Source organism: Metopolophium dirhodum, chromosome 2 (assembly GCF_019925205.1).
Source record: "Metopolophium dirhodum isolate CAU chromosome 2, ASM1992520v1, whole genome shotgun sequence".
Taxonomy (NCBI): Eukaryota; Metazoa; Arthropoda; class Insecta; order Hemiptera; family Aphididae; genus Metopolophium; species Metopolophium dirhodum.
The window spans coordinates 23132562-23155538 of record NC_083561.1 but is presented as its reverse complement, the minus strand read 5'-3'; the positions used below and the strand labels follow the sequence as shown (position 1 = coordinate 23155538).

Sequence of the window (22977 nt, the reverse complement as noted above, 5' to 3'; positions counted from 1 at the left end):
CAATTATTTTGTATGGATTTATCATTATTTGTTATTCTATTACTTGTTATTCTCGAGTTATATATGTTTTTATTATTTTAGATTAAATGAAGAATATGCAACTTTACAAACTGTAGCCCTTACTCCACCCAGAAATACTAGAGAGCTCGTGAATTTAAAAAAATATATAACAGATGTAAAAAATAATATAATTCCCGAGATGGAAGAACGAGCTAAAGTAGTGTTATCATATGAATTATTTTTGTCAGATTATACTCTATTGACGGGTGTTGAATTAAAACAAAATGGAAAGACTTTTCAGTGGGTAGAACTTATTAATTTTGTTTTTGCGGAAAATACAAAAATGATTGAACAGAAAACCAAACAATTACAAGACTTCTTATTAAATCGTATTTATAAATTTAAAATTGAACTAGAAAATTATCAGAATCAAGTGGCTGAGTTTAAACAATTTGGAAACGTAGAGTTGTTATCTGTGTACTTGGATAAGGCAAATAGTCTAGATGATAAATTAAGTAGTGCTTTAAGTACCATAGATGGATTTAACGAAGAAGAAAAACATTTTGGATGGAAAGAAAGTTCATATCCCTTAAGGAAAACAGTTAAGTTACTTAAATATTAATTTGTACATAGTTATTTAATGAAATGTGTTAATTAAGGTGGCAGAAGCTTTAGCTCCATATAAAAAACTTTATGATAATTGTTCAGAGTTTTTAGAAAATTATGATAAATGGATGAATGCTAAAATATGTACTTATGACCCAGAACAAATCGAACAAGATGTCACCATGTATTACCGTAACATTGTGAAATTAGAACGTACTTTTGTGGATTGTCCTGCACCTTTAGCGATTGCTATAGCCGTAATTAAAATTATTTTTTTCAAGTAAAACTGCAAACGAGATTAAGTATACGAAAAAATACATTTATCTAGGTAAAACAATCTGTTGAAGCATTTAAAGAACATATGGCTGTAGTTTTAACGTTAGGAAATCTAGGTTTAAAAGATCGTCATTGGGAAAAAATATCTGAAATAATTGGGTTTCCCTTGCATCCTAACCAAAATCTTTCACTATCAAAAATTATGGATTATAACTTGGACGAATTTGTGCCGAAATTTGAAGTAGTCAGCGATGGTGCATCTAAAGAAACAGCTTTAGAAAAAAAATTACAAGCAATGGAAGAAGAATGGAAAGATTTATACTTTACTCTAATGCCACATAGGTTAATATCGATTTATTACATATTATATTATATGGTGTAGCAAAATTGACAAACATGACTACGATACTTAACATTTTTTAGGGATTCAGGTACTCATATATTATCTGGTGTAGACGATGTGCAACTGTTGCTTGATGATCATATACTAAAAACTACAACCATGAAAAATTCACCATTCATAAAACCGTTTGAAGAGAATATCAAGTAATTTTTTTTTATAAATATTTATTTAATATTTAATCAACAACATATTTTATTATCATTTATTACCATTTTAATTAGAAATTGGGAAGCAAAATTACATCTCCTAAATGATATATTAGATTACTGGATTAAAGTTCAAATCACTTGGATGTATTTAGAGCCTATATTTTCCTCACCAGACATACAAACTCAAATGCCTGAAGAATCCAGGAGATTTAATGTCGTCGATAAAGTATTTATTTTAGTATTTATTAAAAACATTTAATGTATTTCAAAAATATTCTGATTTTAGGTTTGGAGAGACATGATCAAAGAAGCACAAAAAATAAAAAAAGTTATATTGTCTATAAACATTGATAAACTTTTAGACAAATTAAAGAAAAGCAATAGCTTATTGGAGTTGATTCAAAAAGGTCTTAATGATTATTTAGAAAAGAAACGATTATACTTCCCTAGATTCTTTTTCTTATCAAATGATGAACTTCTTGAAATTCTATCTGAAACTAAAGATCCAACGAGAGTGCAACCACATTTAAAAAAATGTTTTGAAGGAATTGCCAAGTTGAAGTTTACCGTTGAACAAGATGTAATTAGTATGATATCTAGCGAAGAAGAAATTGTACACTTATCAATGGTTGTTGATACTGCAAGAGCTAGAGGTCAAGTTGAAAAATGGCTTGTAGATTTAGAAATATCCATGAAATTGACTGTACGTGAAGTAATTGAAAAAGCGTTAATTGCATATAAAAATACTTTAAGACAAGAATGGGTCATCCAGTGGCCTGGACAAGCTGTCCTAGCTGTTTCTTGCACACATTGGACATCCGAAGTCACACAAGCTATCTTACGCTATCCTCGAGGTTTACCTCGATATTTGATGAAGTGCAATGATCAAATAGACAAAATAGTCAAACTAGTTCGAGGCGTTTTATCTCAACAAACTCGTTTAACTTTAGGTTAGATTTCAAACCAAATAAATAAGAGAATAAAGTAGGTATTTATTTTATTTTTATTAAAGGAGCTTTAGTTGTAATGGATGTTCACGCGAAAGATGTCGTGGAAGATATGACTAAAAAAGATGTTCATAAGACAAATGATTTCAATTGGCTTTGTCAATTGCGATATTATTGGATAGTAAGAATATATTAACTTTTACACACAAAATATTAATAAATAATAATAAATATTTTAGGGAGACAATTTGGACGCATTTATGATTAACGCTTCTTTAAGATATGGTTATGAATATCTTGGTAATTCTCCAAGACTAGTAATTACACCACTAACCGATCGTTGTTATCGTACTTTATTTTGTGCTTTACAACTTAACTTGGGAGGTGCACCAGAAGGACCGGCTGGTACTGGAAAAACAGAGACTACTAAAGATTTAGCAAAAGCAGTATCCAAACAATGTGTCGTATTTAATTGTTCAGATAGCATGGATTACATTGGCTTAGGAAAGTTTTTTAAAGTAAGATGAAGGAGATAGAATATTAACACATTTTATGATTATTATTTCGTTAAGGGTTTATTGTCTTGTGGTGCTTGGGCGTGTTTTGATGAATTCAATCGTATCGAGTTAGAAGTATTATCGGTTGTTGCTCAACAAATACTAACCATTCAACGTGGTATACAAGCAGATCTAACTAGAATACATTTTGAAGGTTCTTCATTAATATTAGACAAAACCTGTGCTGTATTTATTACCATGAACCCTGGATATGCTGGACGTTCAGAATTGCCTGATAATTTAAAAGTAGGAACGAATTTATATAAATTGGTTGGGTTATGAATTAGTAATCAGATTCATTTTTAGATAACTTATTTATAATTACATACAATTATTTTAAATAGGCATTATTTCGTCCAGTAGCAATGATGGTACCAGATTATGCACTCATATCTGAAATAGTTTTGTACTCTCAAGGATTTAATACAGCGCGGTCGTTATCTGTAAAAATAGTAGTGACTTATAAACTGTGTTCTGAACAACTCTCATCACAGAATCATTATGACTATGGTTAGTAAAATCGATAGACTACAATCCATAACTATTTATAAATAAACATAATTGTAGGAATGAGAGCTGTGAAAACAGTTTTAACAGCGGCTGGTAATTTAAAATTGAAGTATCCTGAAGAAGACGAAAACATACTTATTTTGCGGTCTATCAATGATGTCAACTTACCAAAATTTCTTGGACATGATATTCCTCTTTTTAAAGTAAAAAAAAAAATTTTGTCAGATGTACAGGTTGATTATTTTATCATAAACTATATATTTTAATTTATTGGGTGATTCTTTTATTGAATACCACTTATTATTTCCTAAACTATAAACATTATTGAAAATATCTTTTTACACAATTTCAGATTTCTATACATATTTCTATATACATAAAATACATTATTTTTAAAGATTTTCATTTTTTGACTGCATCAACAATGCATTTTAAATTTTATATTCCATAGCAAAACATATTTCGGAATACTTCGGCACATAAAAATCGAATTTTGGTTGAGTAGCTTATGTGTTATAAAGTATGCATAGATAAGCGGACTTGCGGACCACTCCCACTAATAATCTCTAAATAATTTACTACTCATCGGAATTTCGTTTTTTATATATCAAAAAATATACGCCAAATATAAATTTGCTTCGAATATTTAAATAAAAATTGTATAATGTTGTGATTCAAAAATGTAAAAACTTAAAAAACGATAACCGTATATTTTTTCAAAGATTTTGTTGAGTAATGATTTAAAATTAAGTAAATCAATTACGTATTTTCAAATACGTTAATAGCTTTTTGAAATATTGAGTGTCTTATGCCAATGAATCGCATTGTGTATATATCATTTTTCTTTAATCAATATAATTAAAATATTTTATCTATACTTAAATAGTTATTGTGTATAGATTAGTATAATTATATAATAAGTTTTTAAAAAAAAATAAAATTATATGTGATGAAAAAATCATTCTGAATTATATCCTAATTTAAAAGTTATAAAAATTATTGTTATAAAATTATTTTTAGGGATTAGTATCAGATTTATTTCCCGGTATTGTGCTACCACAACCAGATTATGAAATATTAAATATGTGTATTGAAGAATCGTGTGAAAAATTAAACCTTCAGTGTACACCGTACTTCTTAGAGAAAATACAACAAATTTATGAAATGATGATTGTAAGGCATGGTTTTATGATAGTAGGACTGCCATTTAGTGGTAAAACTTCGGCATATAGAGTACTTGCGGGCGCATTAGCAATCATTGAAGAGAAGGTACATAAATCAATTATTTCGAATCTAAATTAGATACATAAGTTCCTTATTTTTAAATCTTTTAAAGTTTAAACCACAGTAATATTATATTTTAGTACTTCAATTTATATTCCTTGAATAATTAGTAATTAAGTAAATATGTAACCATAGGTAACAAACCAAAATTCCTTATTATGCTGGTTTACACAGAGATAAAATAATTAATTATCTTAAAAATTATATAACTTTTTTTCTATCACACTACCACTTAATAATATAATGTATTGTATTAGATTAATAATTTAGTTTGTTTTGTTAGAAATTAATGGATGAACATAAAGTTGAAATAATGGTTATTAATCCAAAGTCAATAACTTTGGGTCAGTTGTATGGGCAATTTGATTTGATATCACACGAGTGGTTTGATGGTATTATAGCTGTTGGATTCCGACAATTTGCTTCATCAGAAAACTTAAATAGAAAATGGCTGCTGTTTGATGGTCCAGTTGATGCGATATGGATTGAAAGTATGAATACGGTACTCGACGACAACAAAAAACTGTGCTTAATATCTGGTGAAATCATTCAACTTGCTAACACAACTAATTTAATATTTGAACCAATGGATTTAGATGTAGCATCCCCAGCAACGGTAAACATTTTGTTCACAACAAATCAAATTATATTATTATTTGTGCCAAGTTTCAATTGTTCTCTAAAAATACCACAAAAATAATTTTTCTGATAGGTATCTAGATGTGGAATGATTTTAATGGAACCAAGTGCTTTAGGTTGGGAATGTTTATTGCAATCGTGGATTAAACAGTTATCATCAAACATAACTGCTCATTACAAACAAATGTTGCAATCACTTATTTTGAGATTTAGCTATCCGATTTTATACTTCATAAGACGATGCAATATTACAGTAAGACTTAAAACAGTTAAAACAAATAATTATAATTTGTACACTATGTTATGATTTTTATTTAGGAAGTTTTTCCGTCCAACGATTCAAATCTTATTAGATCATTAACAAATATTTGTGAAACGTTTATGGATTTATATAGCAATGAAGAGCACATGAAGACAGTTTCTCAATCTGATCTTAGAGCTCAGCTTGAAGTAATTTTAAATTATATAAAAATTGTTTAATTCAATATAAAAATTAAATTTTTCAGGGTATGTTTTTCTTTTCGTGTATTTGGTCAATGGGGGCAACTCTTGATGCACAGAGTCGAGCCAAATTTAATATTTTGTTTCGCGCATTATTGGAAAACAAATTTCCTAATAAAGTCGCCCGATCTTTCAAATTGCCTACTGAATTATGTTCTTCACCGAAAAAATCTTACACAAATTTTCCTCCTAAAGAATATTCAGTCTTCGATTATAGATTTATTCTAGAAGGTCAAGGTAAAGGAGAGTGGAAGTTGTGGTCAGATTATGTAACAGAAGCACCACCTATACCTCAAGGCATACCTTTCAATGATATTTTAGTGCCAACAATTGATGTAATTAGACATCAAGTGATTATGTCAATGTTGATTACACATCATTTACCAATGATGACGGTAGGAAAAACTGGAACTGGTAAATCAACATACACCATGGTAATAAATACATTAAAAACATATTTGTATTATGTATATTTAAAAAGATAAAGATTTAGATATTGTATATTACATCATTTATTTATATATATTTTATTATTTTATTGTTTCAGAATTACTTATTCAAAAAAATCGATAAAACTTTATATCAATCATCATTTATTAATTTCTCAGCCCATACATCAGCTAATTTAACACAAGATATAATTATGAATAAGCTGATCAAGAGAAGACGAGGGATATTTGGTCCTCCAGTTGGTACAAAGTGTATTATCTTTATTGACGACATTAGCATGCCTCAAAAAGAATATTATGGAGCACAGCCACCCATTGAACTTTTAAGGCAGTTCTTAGATAAATTTCCGTGGTATGATCGTAAAGAGCTTGTACCAATGGCTCTGCAAGATGTATTATTAATCTGTGCTATGGGTCCACCATCGACAGGAAATTCAGTCTCTCCAAGGTTTAGTCGACATTTTAACGTTGTTGTTATCAATGAGTTTGATGATTCAACCATGGTATCGATATTTAGTAAAATACTATTATGGCATTTAGATACGAGGTATGGAAATTTAAATAATCTATAAATTATAAATGTTTCATATGATAATTTGTTTTATATTTAGAGGTTTTAGCAGAGAGTTTGATTCGTGCATGCATCAATTAGTTAATTCAACATTAGAACTTCATAAGAAAAGCATCATTTATCTACTTCCAACGCCTTCTAAATCACATTATTTATTCAATTTGAGAGATTTTTCAAAAGTCATGCAGGTTCAATATTTCAAACATTAATAAAAAATTTAAATCAAAAATAAGCTTGAAATAAGTAACATGGATATCATTTTAAGGGGGTTATGTTTTCTGTTCCTGAAACTATTGAAGATGCCATTGCTATGAAACGACTCTGGATACATGAAATTCTTAGGGTATATTATGATCGATTGGTAGATGACTCCGACTGTTCGTGGTTTTTTCAAAACCTAAGTGCAGTCTGTAAAGGGATTCTAAAAGAAAATATAAATGATATATTCAGTCACTTAATTAATGGGCCAAATGAAAATGTAAATTTAATACTAAATTAATGTATGAATTAAATATACAACTAAAATATACTATCAAATTATAGATTGGTCAAAATGAATTACGACAGTTAATTTATTGTGATTTTTCGAATCCTAAAGCTGACACTAGAAATTATATGGAAGTACACAATTTAAATAATCTTCGATTAATCGTTGAAGGATACTTAAATGAATTTAATAATATGAGCAAGAAACCAATGCATCTAGTTTTATTTAGATTTGCTATTGAACATCTTTCAAGGATTTGTCGAATTCTCAAGCAACCTCGAGGACATGCTTTACTAGTCGGTTTGGGGGGATCAGGCCGCCAGTCACTAACAAGGCTTGCTGCTCACATATCCGAATATGATTTGTTTCAGGTTCGACAGTTGAAATTATATTTTTAATTTGATAATATGCATTGTAAAATGTAGGTTCAAATGACACGTTTGTATGGAACTAATGAATGGCAAGAAGATTTGAAAAATATACTTGGGCGTGCAGTATCTAGTTTAGACCAGCATGTTGTATTTTTATTCAACGACTCCGAAGTAAATTGTATTTATTTATTTTTATGTATAGTATATATGAAAACGGCAATTTATAAACCATATAATAACAATAATTGGAATAATTGGTAATGACTAATGAATAGTAATATATAATTATGAGACATTGAAGGCTAAGGAGCGTGCAATGATTCTGCCCGTCTTCCATATGGTGAGGTTACAACTTACAAGTGAGATGATAGGGAACTAGGAATAAAACCCCTAACAAAGATATTTGGACCATCAACCGATCCATTAAACAAGGATATAGCGAAGTTTAGATCAGTTTCTATCGTAAGAGAAGGATAGAGAGTTTTTACATTTTGAGTGGCCCTTTAGGTGGAAATCGGGGGGGGGGGGGGGGCTTTAGGTAGCTTAGCCCTGCAAAAGTCCGTCAAGGTCCTTTTTTAGTTTTTCAGGATCGAAGCCCCTCCCGCTCACATTGATGTTAATAATGTTAGCCCCCCCCCCTGAAATTTTAATGGATTTCCGCCTATGAATGGCGTGGTCCATAACAGTTGCAAGTGCATAGTACAAGCACAACTGCGTACCACCCATGCTCGCTTTTTTCAGCCTCCACTAACCACCGGGGACAAACAAAGTCCCACCTTAAACAGTTACGGGGAAATATGGGACCCCCCGTTCCGGTTGCTAAGGCCTCGCTCTTCGTTTTGGAACACGATATTTTCTCAGTGTGACGATATGTTATTCACAAAATAGTTGGTCACCGGTCACTGGATGAGTTGTTTTCAGTATGTATTGTGTTACAAAATGGATTGTGAATTGTGATTAGCGAGGCTTTTGCCGCCGCTGCTGGTCCGTATGTCCAACCACCTCAGACCCCCACCCCGCCTCTCCTTGTGATTGTGTAAAGTGGCCGGTGGGATAGTCTTGTGAGTACTTACGAATGCTATGAATCTTGCCAAAGTCTATGAGAGTATATGTGATAAGGAAGGATACAGGTTTAGAAGAATGGAAGCAAATGATATTCATTTGAGTACTTCAATATTAATAATCACATTTTTAAGAGTTAATTTTATAGGTATTTAAAATTCTTTCACAAAAACATGGTTATAATTTGACATTTGTTTAGATTAAAATGGAAAGTATGGTAGAAGATATAAATAACTTATTAAATTCAGGGGAAGTACCAAATTTGTATACAGTAGAAGAAAAGATAGAATTGTGCGATAAAATCCTTGTTATAGATAAGCAGCGTGACAAATCTATACAGGTATATTATATGTTTGAATTTATTGGCTGCTATTCTAAAACTAAGTATCAATGATAATATTTCTGGAGACCCATCCACCACCTTTATACCATCATCCCTAGAAGTACAAGGTAATCATTAATAATTTTAAAATATTTGGAACTAACCATCAAAATCTCAGTACTTACCCAAAACTGAGACCTTGCAAATTAATTTAACATGTATCTTGACGGTAACATTTAAACCATAGGATAGCAGCCACTACTGTTTGAGTTATCTAATAATGTTTATGTTTTATTTTTATTTTAAATACTAAGCTTCATTATTTTTATTAGACTGATGGTAGTATGTCAGCTGTATTTAACTATTTTATTCAAATTGTGAAAGAACAACTGCATGTAGTATTAGCTTTCAGTCCAATTGGAAACGATTTTCGAACAAGAATAAGAAAGTTTCCTTCATTAGTTCAATGTTGTACAATTAATTGGTTTCAGGTAAAGATTTTATTTCAATAACACAAAAGATAGGTATCTACTCTATTATTATTTATTATTATTATTATTATTTAACATTTAGCAGGCTCGTTTCATTTTTCTTTATATTATATCATATATAACAACAGATTTGAATTATTTTAAAAATGTGTATTTGTATTTGTATTAGGTATTTGTTTTATTTTTATTCCATATATTACACTTTACTCTATTGATGGATTAAATTACTGAATTACGTTTATCTATAGAACTGGCCATCAGATGCTTTATTGGCTGTAGCTACAAATTTCTTAGATGCAATTGATTTAACTGAACATGAACGAAATGTTTGCGTTACTATGTGCCAAAAGTTTCATTTAACGTCCCAACATTTATCAGTCGAATTTGAAGTTAGATCACAACGTAAAACGTATGTTACACCTACGTTATACTTAGAACTAATGTCTACTTTTAAAGATCTATTGGGGAAAAAAAGACTGTAAGTTCATTATTTAAAACAGATAATTGTTTATTATATCAAAAAAAAAATTTATTAGGGAGATTTTAATGGGAAAACGTCGATATGAAGTAGGTTTAGAAAAATTGCAAACTGCTGCTGATGATATATCAATAATGCAAGAAGAATTAAAAGACTTGCAACCGAAAATTATGGTTGCAGCAGCTGAAGTAAAAGTTATAATGCAAAAAGTGGAAAAAGAAAACCAAGAGATTTCTAAAGTGAAACAAATAATTAAAAAAGATGAAGAAGAAGCTCAGGAAACAGCAGAAGGGGCGCAAAAGATCAAAGACGAGTGTGATCTTCACATGGAAGCCGCAAGACCCGCATTAAATAATGCACTAGCAGCACTAAATACCTTGACACCTAATGATATGACTTTTGTAAAATCTATGAAAAATCCACCAAGACCGGTCAAATTAGCCATGGAAGCGGTTTGCATTATTAAAGACGTGAAACCTGAAAAAATCTTAGATCCAACAACTGGAAAAACATCAGAAGATTATTGGGTAGCATCAAAAAAACTGCTAAACGATATGAAATTTTTAGAGCATTTAATCAATTTTGATAAGGATAATATTCCACCAAAAATAATGAAAGTCATCAATGAAAAATATATAAATAACCCTGAATTTGACCCTAATAAAATAAAATATGCTTCGGTAGCTGCTGAAGGATTATGTAAATGGGTAATAGCCATGTCAAGTTATGATGTCGTAGCAAAAGAAGTTGCACCAAAAAAATTAGCACTTGCAGAAGCTGAGGCAGTATATAATAATGCAATGAGTGCGCTAAATAGTAAACGTGAACAACTTACTGAAGTTGAAAAAAAAATGAAAGCTGTTCAAGATGATCTTGAAGAAAATGAACGCAAAATGAAAGCATTTCAGGATGAAGCTAATAATGTGCAATTGAAACTTCAGCGAGCTGAAGAGTTAATTGGCGGTTTAGGTGGTGAAAAACAACGATGGGCACAAATGGCGATAGATCTTGGAAAGTCGTATCTAAATCTTACAGGTTAATAAGACAATTCATAAAATAATTGATTTCAAAGATGCAAATTTGTAATTAAACTTATTTTTAGGAGATATATTACTAAGTTCTGGTATCATTGCATATTTGGGTCCATTTACTATGGATTTCCGAAATAAACAAATAAAACAATGGCTTCAAGATATAGTTAATAATGATTTAGTGTGTGCTAAAAATTATCAACTAAGTACTGTTCTAGGAAATCCAGTTGATATCAGAGCATGGAATATAGCTGGACTACCTACAGACTCATTCTCTACAGATAATGGAATCATTGTCTTGTAAGTTAATTTCTTAATAAGTATTAAAAATTAGTAAATAAGTGTATTATATTATAATTTATAACTGATTGAATTGTTTTGCCGTAGAAATTCTAGACGATCAGCACTTATGATTGATCCTCAATCTCAAGCAAATAAATGGATAAAAAATATGGAGGCAGATAATTCATTAAGTATTATACGGTTCACTACTCCGAATTATACAAAAATATTGGAACATGCTATAGCCAATGGAACACCTGTAATAATTTAACTGAAAACAATTACTAGCATTTAAATAATTGCGTAAAAATACCATAAAAAATTAACAGGTACTGTTGGAAAATATTTACGAAGAATTAGATCCCGTTTTGGACCCAGTGTTATTATCTCAAGTGTTTATATGTGGAGGCACATATTGTTTAAAATTAGGAGAAACAATTGTTGAGTTTAATGATCGATTCAGGTAATACGTATAATTTTTTTGCTTTTTATTGCCCATCACAAATCATAATGATATATTAAACATTAATACATAAGTAAGTATTAGTACCAAATAACGGTTTTTATAATGATTACATTTAGGCTTTACATTACAACAAAGCTTAGAAATCCTCACTACTTGCCAGATATATCAGTTAAAGTAGTTCTTTTAAACTTTGTCATAACTCCCATTGGATTTGAAGATCAGTTATTAGGTGTAGTCGTCGCTAAAGATAGACCTGATTTAGAAGCAGAAAAAAATCAACTTATAATACAAGGAGCTGAAAATGCCAAGTAAAAACAACAATTTAAATTTTTCACTTGTAATTGTTATAAATAAATAAACATTGTGTCTGTACCGTTTGTAGATCATTAAAAGATATTGAAGATAAAATTTTGCAAGTTTTAAGTTCTTCTGAAGGAAATATCTTAGAAGACGAAGAAGCTGTAAATATATTGAGTTCGTCAAAAACTCTTGCTAATGAAATCGAAGTTAAACAATCTAAGGCGAAAATTACTGAACGAACAATTGATAAAACCAGACACCAATACAAACCTGTTGCTACATATTCTACAACACTGTTTTTTATAATTGATTCACTGGCTAACATTGATCCAATGTATCAATATTCACTAACATGGTTTATAAATTTATTTGTAATGGCTATAGAAAATAGTCCTAAATATGAAAAAATTGAAGAACGTACAAAAGCACTAATACATTATTTCACTTATTCTTTGTATGTCAATATATGCAGAAGTTTATTCGAAAAAGTTATTATTCAGTTTTATTTTAAATGTAAAACTATTTAAAATAATCGATGTATTTTGTTTTTATAGGATAAACTTCTATTTTCGTTAATTATGGCTATTAGACTATCGTCAGAAATAAACCCAGAGGAATGGCTTTTTTTTTTGACCGGAGGCGTAAACTTAGATAATCAAATAACAAATAAAATCAGTTGGCTACAAGACATAAGATGGGATGAACTTTGCAGACTTGATAACCTACCAACATTTAAAGTATGCAGTTAAGCTTTTCGGGATCATTATTTAAGCAATGTTTTCAAGTCAAATATTTTAAACGCGCATTCTATAAAATATGTACTAAAAATTATATTACTTAATATATCATTAGATAAGTTGGGACTTATTATGCGTAAATCATTATTGGTCTTCTGTTTTTTTTAAATTCTGGGTATCCTCAATAAACACGACACTGTAAATTACGAATAGGTACAATCAAAGTAACATTACTAACAAAATAAACAAACCGTTACAAATATAAAACAAATTGTTCATAACAAAAAAAAAATATATAAAAATGAAAAAGGTAGGATGTAGGAACTATCTATTTATTACTAATATTGTCTAAATATATTAAGTATTTAGGTAGATCACTGGAATATAGTTCCAGCCAGTACCTATTACTTATAAGGCTATAATTAATCGTCATATAAGTAGGTCATATAATAATATAGTGGCTACTGGCTTGGCTTGGCACGTTATGCGACTGAGAGTAAGTAACGCTCGCTGCTACTAGTTCCCAGATGGGTGACCACCGGGTTCGTAGTAGTAAAAACCTTGCCACACTCCCACACATACACTATACACGTGTTTGCTTACCTACTATAGCAACCGTAACAAGACCTTACCGTACCAACCTTACCAACCACAGTTCATAATCTCTTACAACAGCTAATAGCCAGTCGCCGGGCTTAAGTAAGTTAAGTTTAAAAAAAAAATAATAATATTAGCAATTGAAAGTGATAAGATGTAATGGGGACGCTGTGTATCATTTATAAGTTATTTTACTATTTCCCCGTTACAGATCCACTCCCCGCCGGTCTGATATTTGATAAGCTTTCAATCGCCAATAGTATACAACTGTAATAGACTAATAACTAATAAGTAATAACTATTATCTTGATATATGAATTAATAGTGATGCAGATTTCCGATAACCGATAACTATAATAATGTAATACCTATATTTAACAGATAATAATTAATCACTGTCATTTTTAATTTATAAAAGGTTTAACAGAATTGTGGGACTGCAGTGTACCTAATATTACATATTATTATATATTTATATTTTATACTATCATTGTTTCGACAGTTTAATTATTACTTGTTAACCTTACTAACTCCTCCTTCAACTGAAAAAAATTATTATAAAACTTAGTTAAATTTTATTCAACAAACAATATTTTAATAATAATGTTTTCTGAATGATGTTTATCTATATAAATGTTAAAATAAATAATTTGATTAATTCTAACATAATAGCCAATGGGGAGTATTGATTTAGAGAAAATCTCAAGTGACCCAATTTTCTTTTAATACCTATTACCATAGATATATAGAACAACTTTATGTCTATGACTATTACCTATTACGTTTTGTATTGAGAGAAAATTATAGGAATTTCGGAATTTTCTAAACATTTTAGTCAATTTTTATTTACGAATTTAAGGAATAAATTAGATGTTCTAAATTTGGGCTGCGACCATTGTTTTACCTAAAATTTCAAAATTAAAGGATATACGAGTTGATTTTGAGAACAATGAAGATAAATGGAAACTAATTTATGATTCACCTGAACCACATTTGATTGATTTTCCGGAACCTTGGAATACGAATTTGAATTATTTTCAAAAATGCATCGTATTACGGATCATTAGATATGACAAAATATTACCTGCACTTCAATACTTTATATCAAGTACCTATATGGAAACTTAATTATTTATACAAAATATATAAACGTGTTTTACACTTATTTTTAGATGAATCAATTTTGGAAAGTAAATATGTTGAACCGCCGCCGTTTGATTTGGCTGCATCGTTTGAAAATTCAAATTGTGCGACTCCTTTGATATTTATACTAACTCCTGGCGCTGATCCTACATCAATGTTGATTAAATATGCTGATAAAATGGTAAATTTATCAATTGTTTTACAATGAATTTTAATCCTTATACATAATATAAAGACGGCGTAATAAAAAAGGGGGCAAGTAGGTAACCACTCTGCTGTACAGTTGTAGGACGTAGATGTCGAATGTTCCTCGTCATTGATTAAGTTGACTTCTGTAATGGTTGTGATCAATTTCAATTCAATGATACCTAAATCATTGCATACGAAAAACAACTTTTAGTGAAGACGATCTGTCAGCCTAATAATTTTAAGCTTATTATATTAGTGTAGGTAGGTATATATATTTTTACGCGTAAATACCCAACTTCATCAAGCTCATAAAAAAATATTGTTAATTTATGCTCATCTTTTTCTTTTAAATTTCACTATCAACAACGAAGGTAGGTATAACTGTATAAAGAATCTTGTATTATATTTTCAAGTTTTTTGACCAAGCTTAAATTTTTTATCGACATTTATGGAAAAAAACTAATAAATAATCTAACATTTTAAATGTCTATAAATAACCAAAAAGAGGGAAAATATTTTTTAAATTATAATACCATATTATAATATATAGAAAATGCTAGATTATACATTTGGAGAATATTTCAAGTAACCGGTTTCCGTTTATGAATTAAACAAATGAACAAAATAATAACATTAATTTGTCGAAAACTATAATTTTGCGTAAAAATTAACGTTTTTTCCAAACAATTTTTTTTGATTTTCACAATTCTTTGGAAAAGTTATGGACATAATATTTTACTTTTGAGTTTTGATCCCCAAAGTACCAAATAAATTCACATTCTTACCTAAATAATGTTAAATTGAAATTGAAAGGTTTGAGCATTTTTATAATGTAGTTGATAATAGAACCTACTAAAAAAAAAACACCAATCGTTGTAATTTCAATACCTACAGTCATCGCTCAAAATCTAAAATAATTCTGAAAAGAGTTGATTTTAAATTTTGATTTATATTTATTTGAAATCTTTGCTCCTAGTATGACACATTCATAAGTAAAATATTATCATAAGTTATGAGTCATAAGTACTAAATTGATTAATAATTGTATACGCTTCATAATTTAATTTGAGTGGCTGTTATTTTCAGGGCTTTGGTTATCGTTTAACATCATTGTCATTAGGTCAGGGTCAAGGTCCTATAGCTACTAGATTAATTGAAGAAGCAACAAGAACAGGCAATTGGGTATTGTTGCAAAATTGTCATTTAGCTAAGAGTTGGATGCCAGAACTTGAAAAGGTTAGTCAATTGTTAAATAAAAAATCTAATTCATAACTTTATCATGTTTAATATCAATTTTAAGTTACATTGAAATGACTTATGAGTTTATGACTATTTATAAGGAATAATATCATAATGGGGGAACGGAGTGGCCGAGCGGACTAAGACGTCGGTTGCGAAGCGCACCGTCTCCGGTTCGAATCTCGGTCACGGGTGACACTTCTCTCAGGGAAGACTAGAGAGAGACGCCGCCATCCCCTGACCGGGTATGGTAGAAACCTACGGGTGCCCAAATGAAATTCTGCCAAACCCAAAAAATACACTTGTTCACAAAAACCTACCGTACCTACCCACAGTTAAAAAACAACCAGCTAATGGCCATAGTTGGCGGGCTTAACTCAATAAAAAAAAATATTATAATAATTACAGTGGCGGTTGGTTTGTATCGTTTAATCACAGTTAATTATTTTATACTTATGAACCTATTTAGATTTGTGAAAGTTTTTCGGTTGAACATACCAATTCTGAGTTTAGACTCTGGTTAACATCTTATCCCGTGGAATATTTTTCCGTGTCTGTGCTTCAAAATAGCGTTAAGATGACTAATGAACCGCCGAAAGGACTTCGGGCCAATATATATAGGTAAAAAATAATCCTAGATGTCTAGATAATATATATAGATACCTACACGTTATTAAATATTTGTGTTATTTTAACTGTTTTATTTAACACGCATATTTCAGATCATTTACTAGTGATCCGATTACAAATGAAGAATTTTTCGAGGGCTGTAAAGTGCAAAGTGTAAGTTTTAAGAAGCTGATTTTCAGTTTGTGCTTCTTTCATGCTTTGGTTCAAGAGCGTCGAAATTACGGTCCAATCGGATGGAACAGACTGTACGAGTTCAACGAAACTGACCTTAGAATCAGTGTAGTACAATTACAGAATTTTCTGAACGAATATCCAAATGTCCAGTTCGATGCCTTGCGTTATCTTACCGGTGAATGCAACTACGGCGGACGTGTAACGGACGATTGGGATCGTCGTTGTCTGACCACATGTCTACACAAATTCTACACCAAATCGGTTATTAAAACGAGCAATTTCAAGTTTGATAAGGCTGGTAAGACAATAAAATTCTTACATTTAAATGTGACGAAAACTATCTACCTATTGTTAATATGCATGTACCTGTGTACTTGTGTTATTCTATAGGAGTTTATTGCTGTCCTGATTTAAAAGAATACGATCAAATCTTAGAACACATTCAAGGATTTCCGTTGATCACAAGACCTGAGATTTTTGGTCTGCATGAAAATGCTGATCTCATTAGAGAGCGTCAAGAAAGCGAATTAATTCTCAATTCCGTTCTTAAGACACAAGTAAATTAATTTAGTTAATAATTTAATTTATTTATATGCAATTATTTATAAATTTTGTTTTTAAAAATAATTTTAATTGCCACATATAGGACCGAGTTGTAAGTAAAATTAATATTATTAATTAACTATTAATCTGTAAGATTGATCATGTAGGTATTCATAAAAAAAATTATGTAACATTATTAACTATTATTTATTATGTATTTATATAGGAATTAGGAGTAGCTATAGTATAGATAATATTTTACACCATCTTTTATAATTATTAACTATATATTTTTGGGAAACCATTGTATATTTGTGTTATTTATTTTATTTTATTATGCTGCTATTATACTTTAGGATTTATGGGAAAAAATTCAATTTAATAACGTGAGTATCAAATAAATTTTAAATTTAAATCGTTTAATCTAAGCACAAAACCGACCTAATTTAGCGGAGCCGTCGACCATATTAATTATAAAAATTAAAAACTGGGCAAGCAAATGGTATAGGGATTTTGATATTTTTGAAATAATAAGACTGTTATATTATGATCTGAAAGTCAGTAGAAGGCAAGATCTATAAAGAATATCTTTTTTTATAGATCTTGAGCAGGGGCGTATATAGGATTTTCTTGAGGAGGGGGATATCAAAATTTTTTAGTGTTGATGCAACCTTTTGTTAGTTACTCCATGTAAGGCTAACAATAAAAACAATAATATTGATTTTAATTTTACTCTGTTTTATTAATTTATAAAATAAACTCTAGTTTTCTGTTTTTTAAGCACAACTCATCAATTACTTCATCTGTTGTAATTTCGACCTCTCTGTGACAAGAAAGCATGAATATTTATATTAGCATTTTCTATACACCATAAAATGTTGAAAATATTTTGACTCTTTTTGAGCTGTTTACGGACATTGTCAGTTTTCAATTTTTTTAGTTTTTTTTTCTATAATTATCAATAAATTTTTATTTGTTGGGTAAAAAAGCGTGAAAATTTAATATAAGGCTAAAAATACATAGGCACAATTTCTTTTTATAAGCATTTAAAGTTCAAATTTTGACAACATTTATCAAATTTATAATTTATTAATTATTTTGTAGTTAAAAATTTATTTAAATTTAAATTTATTTATATTATTTATTTTTTTTATGGCTAAGGATTGAAAATTTAAAACAAGGCTCCACGTAAATAGGTTATATATAAATTACTTTATTCACAATAATATCATCAAATATACTTGGTAAAATCATAGGCTGACTGACCGTTTTCGCTCAGAATCGTTTTTCTTATACAATGATATTATATCATTGAATTCAAATTTAACACCATCCATTACAGTGACCCACTTGTAACCTACTGTACAGCAGAGCAACATCCACTTATCCACCTTTTTTAATATTTATTTTAAAATTTACGAATTCCTTATCGTTTTCTGTCCGCTGTCGCAATTAGTTTCGTGTTCTACGTATATAACAGTATAATAGGTTAGGTACTAGCGGGTTTTACCCGACTTCTCTCGAATATAGTCCTATTTTAATTTTGTTGTTATTGTTGGGTAATATCACTCGCAGCCCACAGGATAACAAAATTATAAAATATAAATAGCAACAGTACTGCAGCTTAAACTTTATACCTAAACTAAAAAAAAAGGTCAAGGGAGGGGATCTATCCCCCATATCCCCCCCCATAAATACGTCACTGATCTTGAGTATAAAAGGTGACTGTAGTAGGGATTCATAATATTACACTGTATAGGTTCAATGCAAATAATCATCATATCGCGGCTGACAATAATATTCGACGCTCGTTATAAAATCTACTATAGGTATTTATTATTGTAATTTATAGCTTAAAAGTTATAACTATTGATTAATATTGACTTTGGTTTCAATAATTCCACATTAAAATATACAAATATTGTTTTATATTTAAAAAAACAATATGTTTTTGTGTATCTAGAGATACCGGTTTTTCATTTACGCACATATTATATAATTATAATTACATGGAGATAAATGGACTATCTACTAAAAACAGGTTAAAAAGTTCCCCCATTAGAAGTTTATCAGGACATGGCCACGTGAAATATGATAATATGTTAAAAAAGGACCGTCCCGTTTAAAACGGAACGTATTACACTGTCGGAAATTCATTAAAATTTCAGTGGGACTAAGATTTTTAACCGGTAGAAGACATTAAGCGCCAAAATGAGATAAAAAAAGGTGGGTAAGTGGATGTCGCTCTGCTGTACAGTAGGTTACAAGTGGGTCACTGTAATGGATGGTGTTAAATTTGAATTCAATGATATAATATCATTGTATAAGAAAAACGATTCTGAACGAAAACGGTCTATGATATTACCAAGTATATTTGATGATATTATTGTGAATAAAGTAATTTATATATAACCTATTTACGTGGAACCATGTTTTAAATTTTCAATCCTTAGCCATAAAAGTTTAACATTTTATACATTTTTAACTACAAAATAATTATTAAATTATAAATTTGATAAATTTTGTCAAAATTTGAACTTTAAATGCTTATAAAAAAAATTGACACATTTTTAATATTTTTCAACTGCTATTAGAACAATATCAGGAACCTTATATTAAATTTTTACGCTTTTTTACCCCACAAATAAAATTTTATTGATATTTATAGAAAAAAAAACTAATAAAATTGAAAACTGACAATGTCCATAAAAAGCTCAAAATAAGTCAAATTATTTTCAACATTTTATGGTGTATAGAAAATGATAATATAAACATTTAGTGACATTTTCAAGTATCTACAGTCATTCGTTTTTTAATTACAATAAAATAAGAAAATTGTTACATGAGAAATCGAGTGAATATCAAATGTTGTAAAAATATAAATTTCAGACGCTCATAAAAATTTAATTTAAGTTTCTTGTAGACATTTTTTTTTTGATGAGTAATCTTATATTACATTTTCAAATCTTAGATTTAAAAAGATAAATCTTTATGAATTCTCAACTCAAAATAATTTGCTAATTTTCGTGATTTTTCCGTATTTTGTCAAAATTTGAACTTTAAATGCTTATAAATAAAAACTGTGACTAAGGATTTTTAATTTTTTTCATCTGCCTTTGAAACAATAACTTAGGTGCCTTCTATTAAATTTTCAAGCTTTTTTACTCAACTGGTAACATTTTATTGATAATTATAGAAAAAAAACTAAAAAAATGGAAATTGACAATGTTTGAAAACAGCTCAAAATAAGTCAAAATATTTGGAAAATGTTATGGTGTATAGGAAATGCAATTATAAACATTCAGTAAAAATGTAATGTCCCTACGGTCATTTGTTCTAGAGTTACACCAAAAACCAAAATCGATTTTCTCAAAAACAGATTTTACGTAAAAATTCCCGTTTTTCCTTAATTTTTCTTTTGTTTTTCACGTCGCTTTTGAAAACTACTGGGAAATTTTTACTTTTGACCCCCCAAAGTACCAACTAGATTCACTTTCCTATCAGAAAAGTTACTGTTGAAGAAAATCCAAACACTTTTACTGTCCTAAAAGGTGATAACAGACACAAAAATAATAAAAAAAAAAAACACATCATTGTAAAATCAATACATTTATCTCTTCCCTCAGAATCTAAAGAAAAGTCGTACCTCTGAAAGCGCCAAAATCGTATTGTACAAAAGCTCCAAAATCCTAGATACCTGTGTCTGTGTGCCATGGTTAATAGATATTAAATAACAAATAATACATTTATAATTTTATTATATATTATATTTTAACAATTTATTATTCACAATTTGTATAAGATCGAAAACATCAACTGATTTATTAAAATTATAATTTTATAATAATAATTAATTTCTATTATATTTACTGACAATTGTTTATAACATATACATTTTTAAATAACTACCTATATACTTATATAAAATATTAATTTTTGCGCAAATAATATGTCACTTTTGCACCTTGGGAGCTTCTGTCATATTATGTTGGGTATAACAAGTATACCTATATAATATTAGATTGGCGCTTAGGTATATCCTACACATTTTGGCGCAAATGAAATGTCATTTTTGCAACTTTGGCGCATATGTCATATAGCCATTTTTAACATCGGTTTAAGCAGCGGGATCTTCGATCCCCACAGCTAGAACTGTCAATTTTTTAGTGCTAAGATCCCCTCCCCCCCAAAAAAAATTTGCAACGCGGATCGTGAGCATGAATTTTCTTTCAGCATGTTAATAAATTATATTACATAATCATAACTACAATAAATTCCCCAATAATGCGTTTCGCTATGATGAGAATTGCTCATTTTATATTTGAATATAATATTACTATTTTTTAAAACATATCCCCTTGTAAAAATAGTCCCAGATAGGAATAATTGATATAATGTTTATATCTAAGTTTTGTGGATTTTAGGATTCGAAAACTACTGGTGGCGAAGGTGGATCGTCCGAAGATCTGATTTTAACATTTTCGACAGACATCCTTAACAAATTGCCTAACAAATTCGACGTTACACTAGCTCTTGAAAAATATCCTACCACTTACAATCAGTCTATGAATACAGTTTTAGTGCAAGAAATGGGTCGGTTTAACAAACTATTGGACGTCATTAAATTCAGCCTGACAAACTTACAGAGAAGTGTTAAAGGTACTGCTAAACTTGATATTTACGATAAGTACCTACTGTTTAATTTGATTTAGGTACGTATTGAATATTTTTTTAATTATTTCTTAAATTTAAAAATATTGTACATTACTTTTGTTTCTCTGTTATTTTTATTAAAAAAAAAAATTAAAAATACATTCTATACCTAATCCAATGGAATATACCAAATACCTATTCTTATGTCTTTTATATTTCTGGTAGATACCTACCAGGAAAACAAGATACCTACTAAATAAACTATTTCTTTTTAAACATTTAATAATATTAAGTTATACTTATCAATAATACAATATTGTATCTTCTATTTACTATTTAAAGTAAAATAATATCAAGAATCAATATTGTGCCTAGCTTTAATATTTATACAATACAAATTTTTAGTTTTGATTAAGTATGAAACTTTATTATTATTTTACGTCTAGGATTAATTTTAATGTCTAACGAATTAGAAGAAGTTTATCACAGTATCTTAGTAAGCAAAATTCCAGTGGTCTGGGCTAACAGTTCATATCCATCGCTAAAACCATTGGGAAGTTATATTAAAGATTTCTTGCAGCGAATGGCTTTTTTACAGGCAAGTAAATTTAATATTTACTCAATGATTATTACCTAATGATCATTTATCACTTTGAATGAAAATCCATTTTTTGTTTTTTAGAAATGGTACATTCATGGTACTCCAAATTCATTTTGGATTTCTGGCTTCTATTTTACACAAGCATTTTTAACAGGATCCCAACAAAATTTTGCAAGAAAGTTTCAAATACCTATAGATTTGTTGACCTTTGACTATAAGGTAATCAGCAAGCTTTTAAATTTACAAGCATATTTTAGGACAGAACACAATAACAAAATATGAATGAAAC

The 22977-nt window shown here is 29.3% G+C and overlaps 1 protein-coding gene across 1 annotated transcript in view; it reads left to right on the top strand.

The window, feature by feature from the left end:
• The window catches only part of LOC132939495 (dynein axonemal heavy chain 7-like), a 30489-nt gene that overhangs the window by 5769 nt on the left and 1743 nt on the right, over nucleotides 1–22977 (top strand). Inside the window, exons 8-49 of the mRNA XM_061006686.1 lie at nucleotides 82–601; nucleotides 660–863; nucleotides 935–1224; nucleotides 1306–1428; nucleotides 1507–1660; nucleotides 1721–2384; nucleotides 2447–2562; nucleotides 2621–2899; nucleotides 2954–3184; nucleotides 3283–3448; nucleotides 3506–3651; nucleotides 4469–4717; nucleotides 5016–5348; nucleotides 5445–5624; nucleotides 5690–5821; nucleotides 5878–6306; nucleotides 6420–6868; nucleotides 6933–7080; nucleotides 7158–7370; nucleotides 7436–7750; nucleotides 7805–7921; nucleotides 9012–9152; nucleotides 9467–9625; nucleotides 9874–10103; nucleotides 10162–11138; nucleotides 11206–11434; nucleotides 11522–11675; nucleotides 11746–11879; nucleotides 11999–12190; nucleotides 12265–12670; nucleotides 12737–12919; nucleotides 14441–14624; nucleotides 14689–14840; nucleotides 15935–16084; nucleotides 16557–16708; nucleotides 16810–17189; nucleotides 17282–17448; nucleotides 17538–17546; nucleotides 17791–17820; nucleotides 21859–22093; nucleotides 22534–22685; nucleotides 22770–22907. Coding sequence (XP_060862669.1) covers nucleotides 82–601; nucleotides 660–863; nucleotides 935–1224; nucleotides 1306–1428; nucleotides 1507–1660; nucleotides 1721–2384; nucleotides 2447–2562; nucleotides 2621–2899; nucleotides 2954–3184; nucleotides 3283–3448; nucleotides 3506–3651; nucleotides 4469–4717; nucleotides 5016–5348; nucleotides 5445–5624; nucleotides 5690–5821; nucleotides 5878–6306; nucleotides 6420–6868; nucleotides 6933–7080; nucleotides 7158–7370; nucleotides 7436–7750; nucleotides 7805–7921; nucleotides 9012–9152; nucleotides 9467–9625; nucleotides 9874–10103; nucleotides 10162–11138; nucleotides 11206–11434; nucleotides 11522–11675; nucleotides 11746–11879; nucleotides 11999–12190; nucleotides 12265–12670; nucleotides 12737–12919; nucleotides 14441–14624; nucleotides 14689–14840; nucleotides 15935–16084; nucleotides 16557–16708; nucleotides 16810–17189; nucleotides 17282–17448; nucleotides 17538–17546; nucleotides 17791–17820; nucleotides 21859–22093; nucleotides 22534–22685; nucleotides 22770–22907 — 10012 coding nt within the window. The remainder of the gene's footprint in view (nucleotides 1–81; nucleotides 602–659; nucleotides 864–934; nucleotides 1225–1305; nucleotides 1429–1506; nucleotides 1661–1720; nucleotides 2385–2446; nucleotides 2563–2620; nucleotides 2900–2953; nucleotides 3185–3282; nucleotides 3449–3505; nucleotides 3652–4468; nucleotides 4718–5015; nucleotides 5349–5444; nucleotides 5625–5689; nucleotides 5822–5877; nucleotides 6307–6419; nucleotides 6869–6932; nucleotides 7081–7157; nucleotides 7371–7435; nucleotides 7751–7804; nucleotides 7922–9011; nucleotides 9153–9466; nucleotides 9626–9873; nucleotides 10104–10161; nucleotides 11139–11205; nucleotides 11435–11521; nucleotides 11676–11745; nucleotides 11880–11998; nucleotides 12191–12264; nucleotides 12671–12736; nucleotides 12920–14440; nucleotides 14625–14688; nucleotides 14841–15934; nucleotides 16085–16556; nucleotides 16709–16809; nucleotides 17190–17281; nucleotides 17449–17537; nucleotides 17547–17790; nucleotides 17821–21858; nucleotides 22094–22533; nucleotides 22686–22769; nucleotides 22908–22977) is intronic.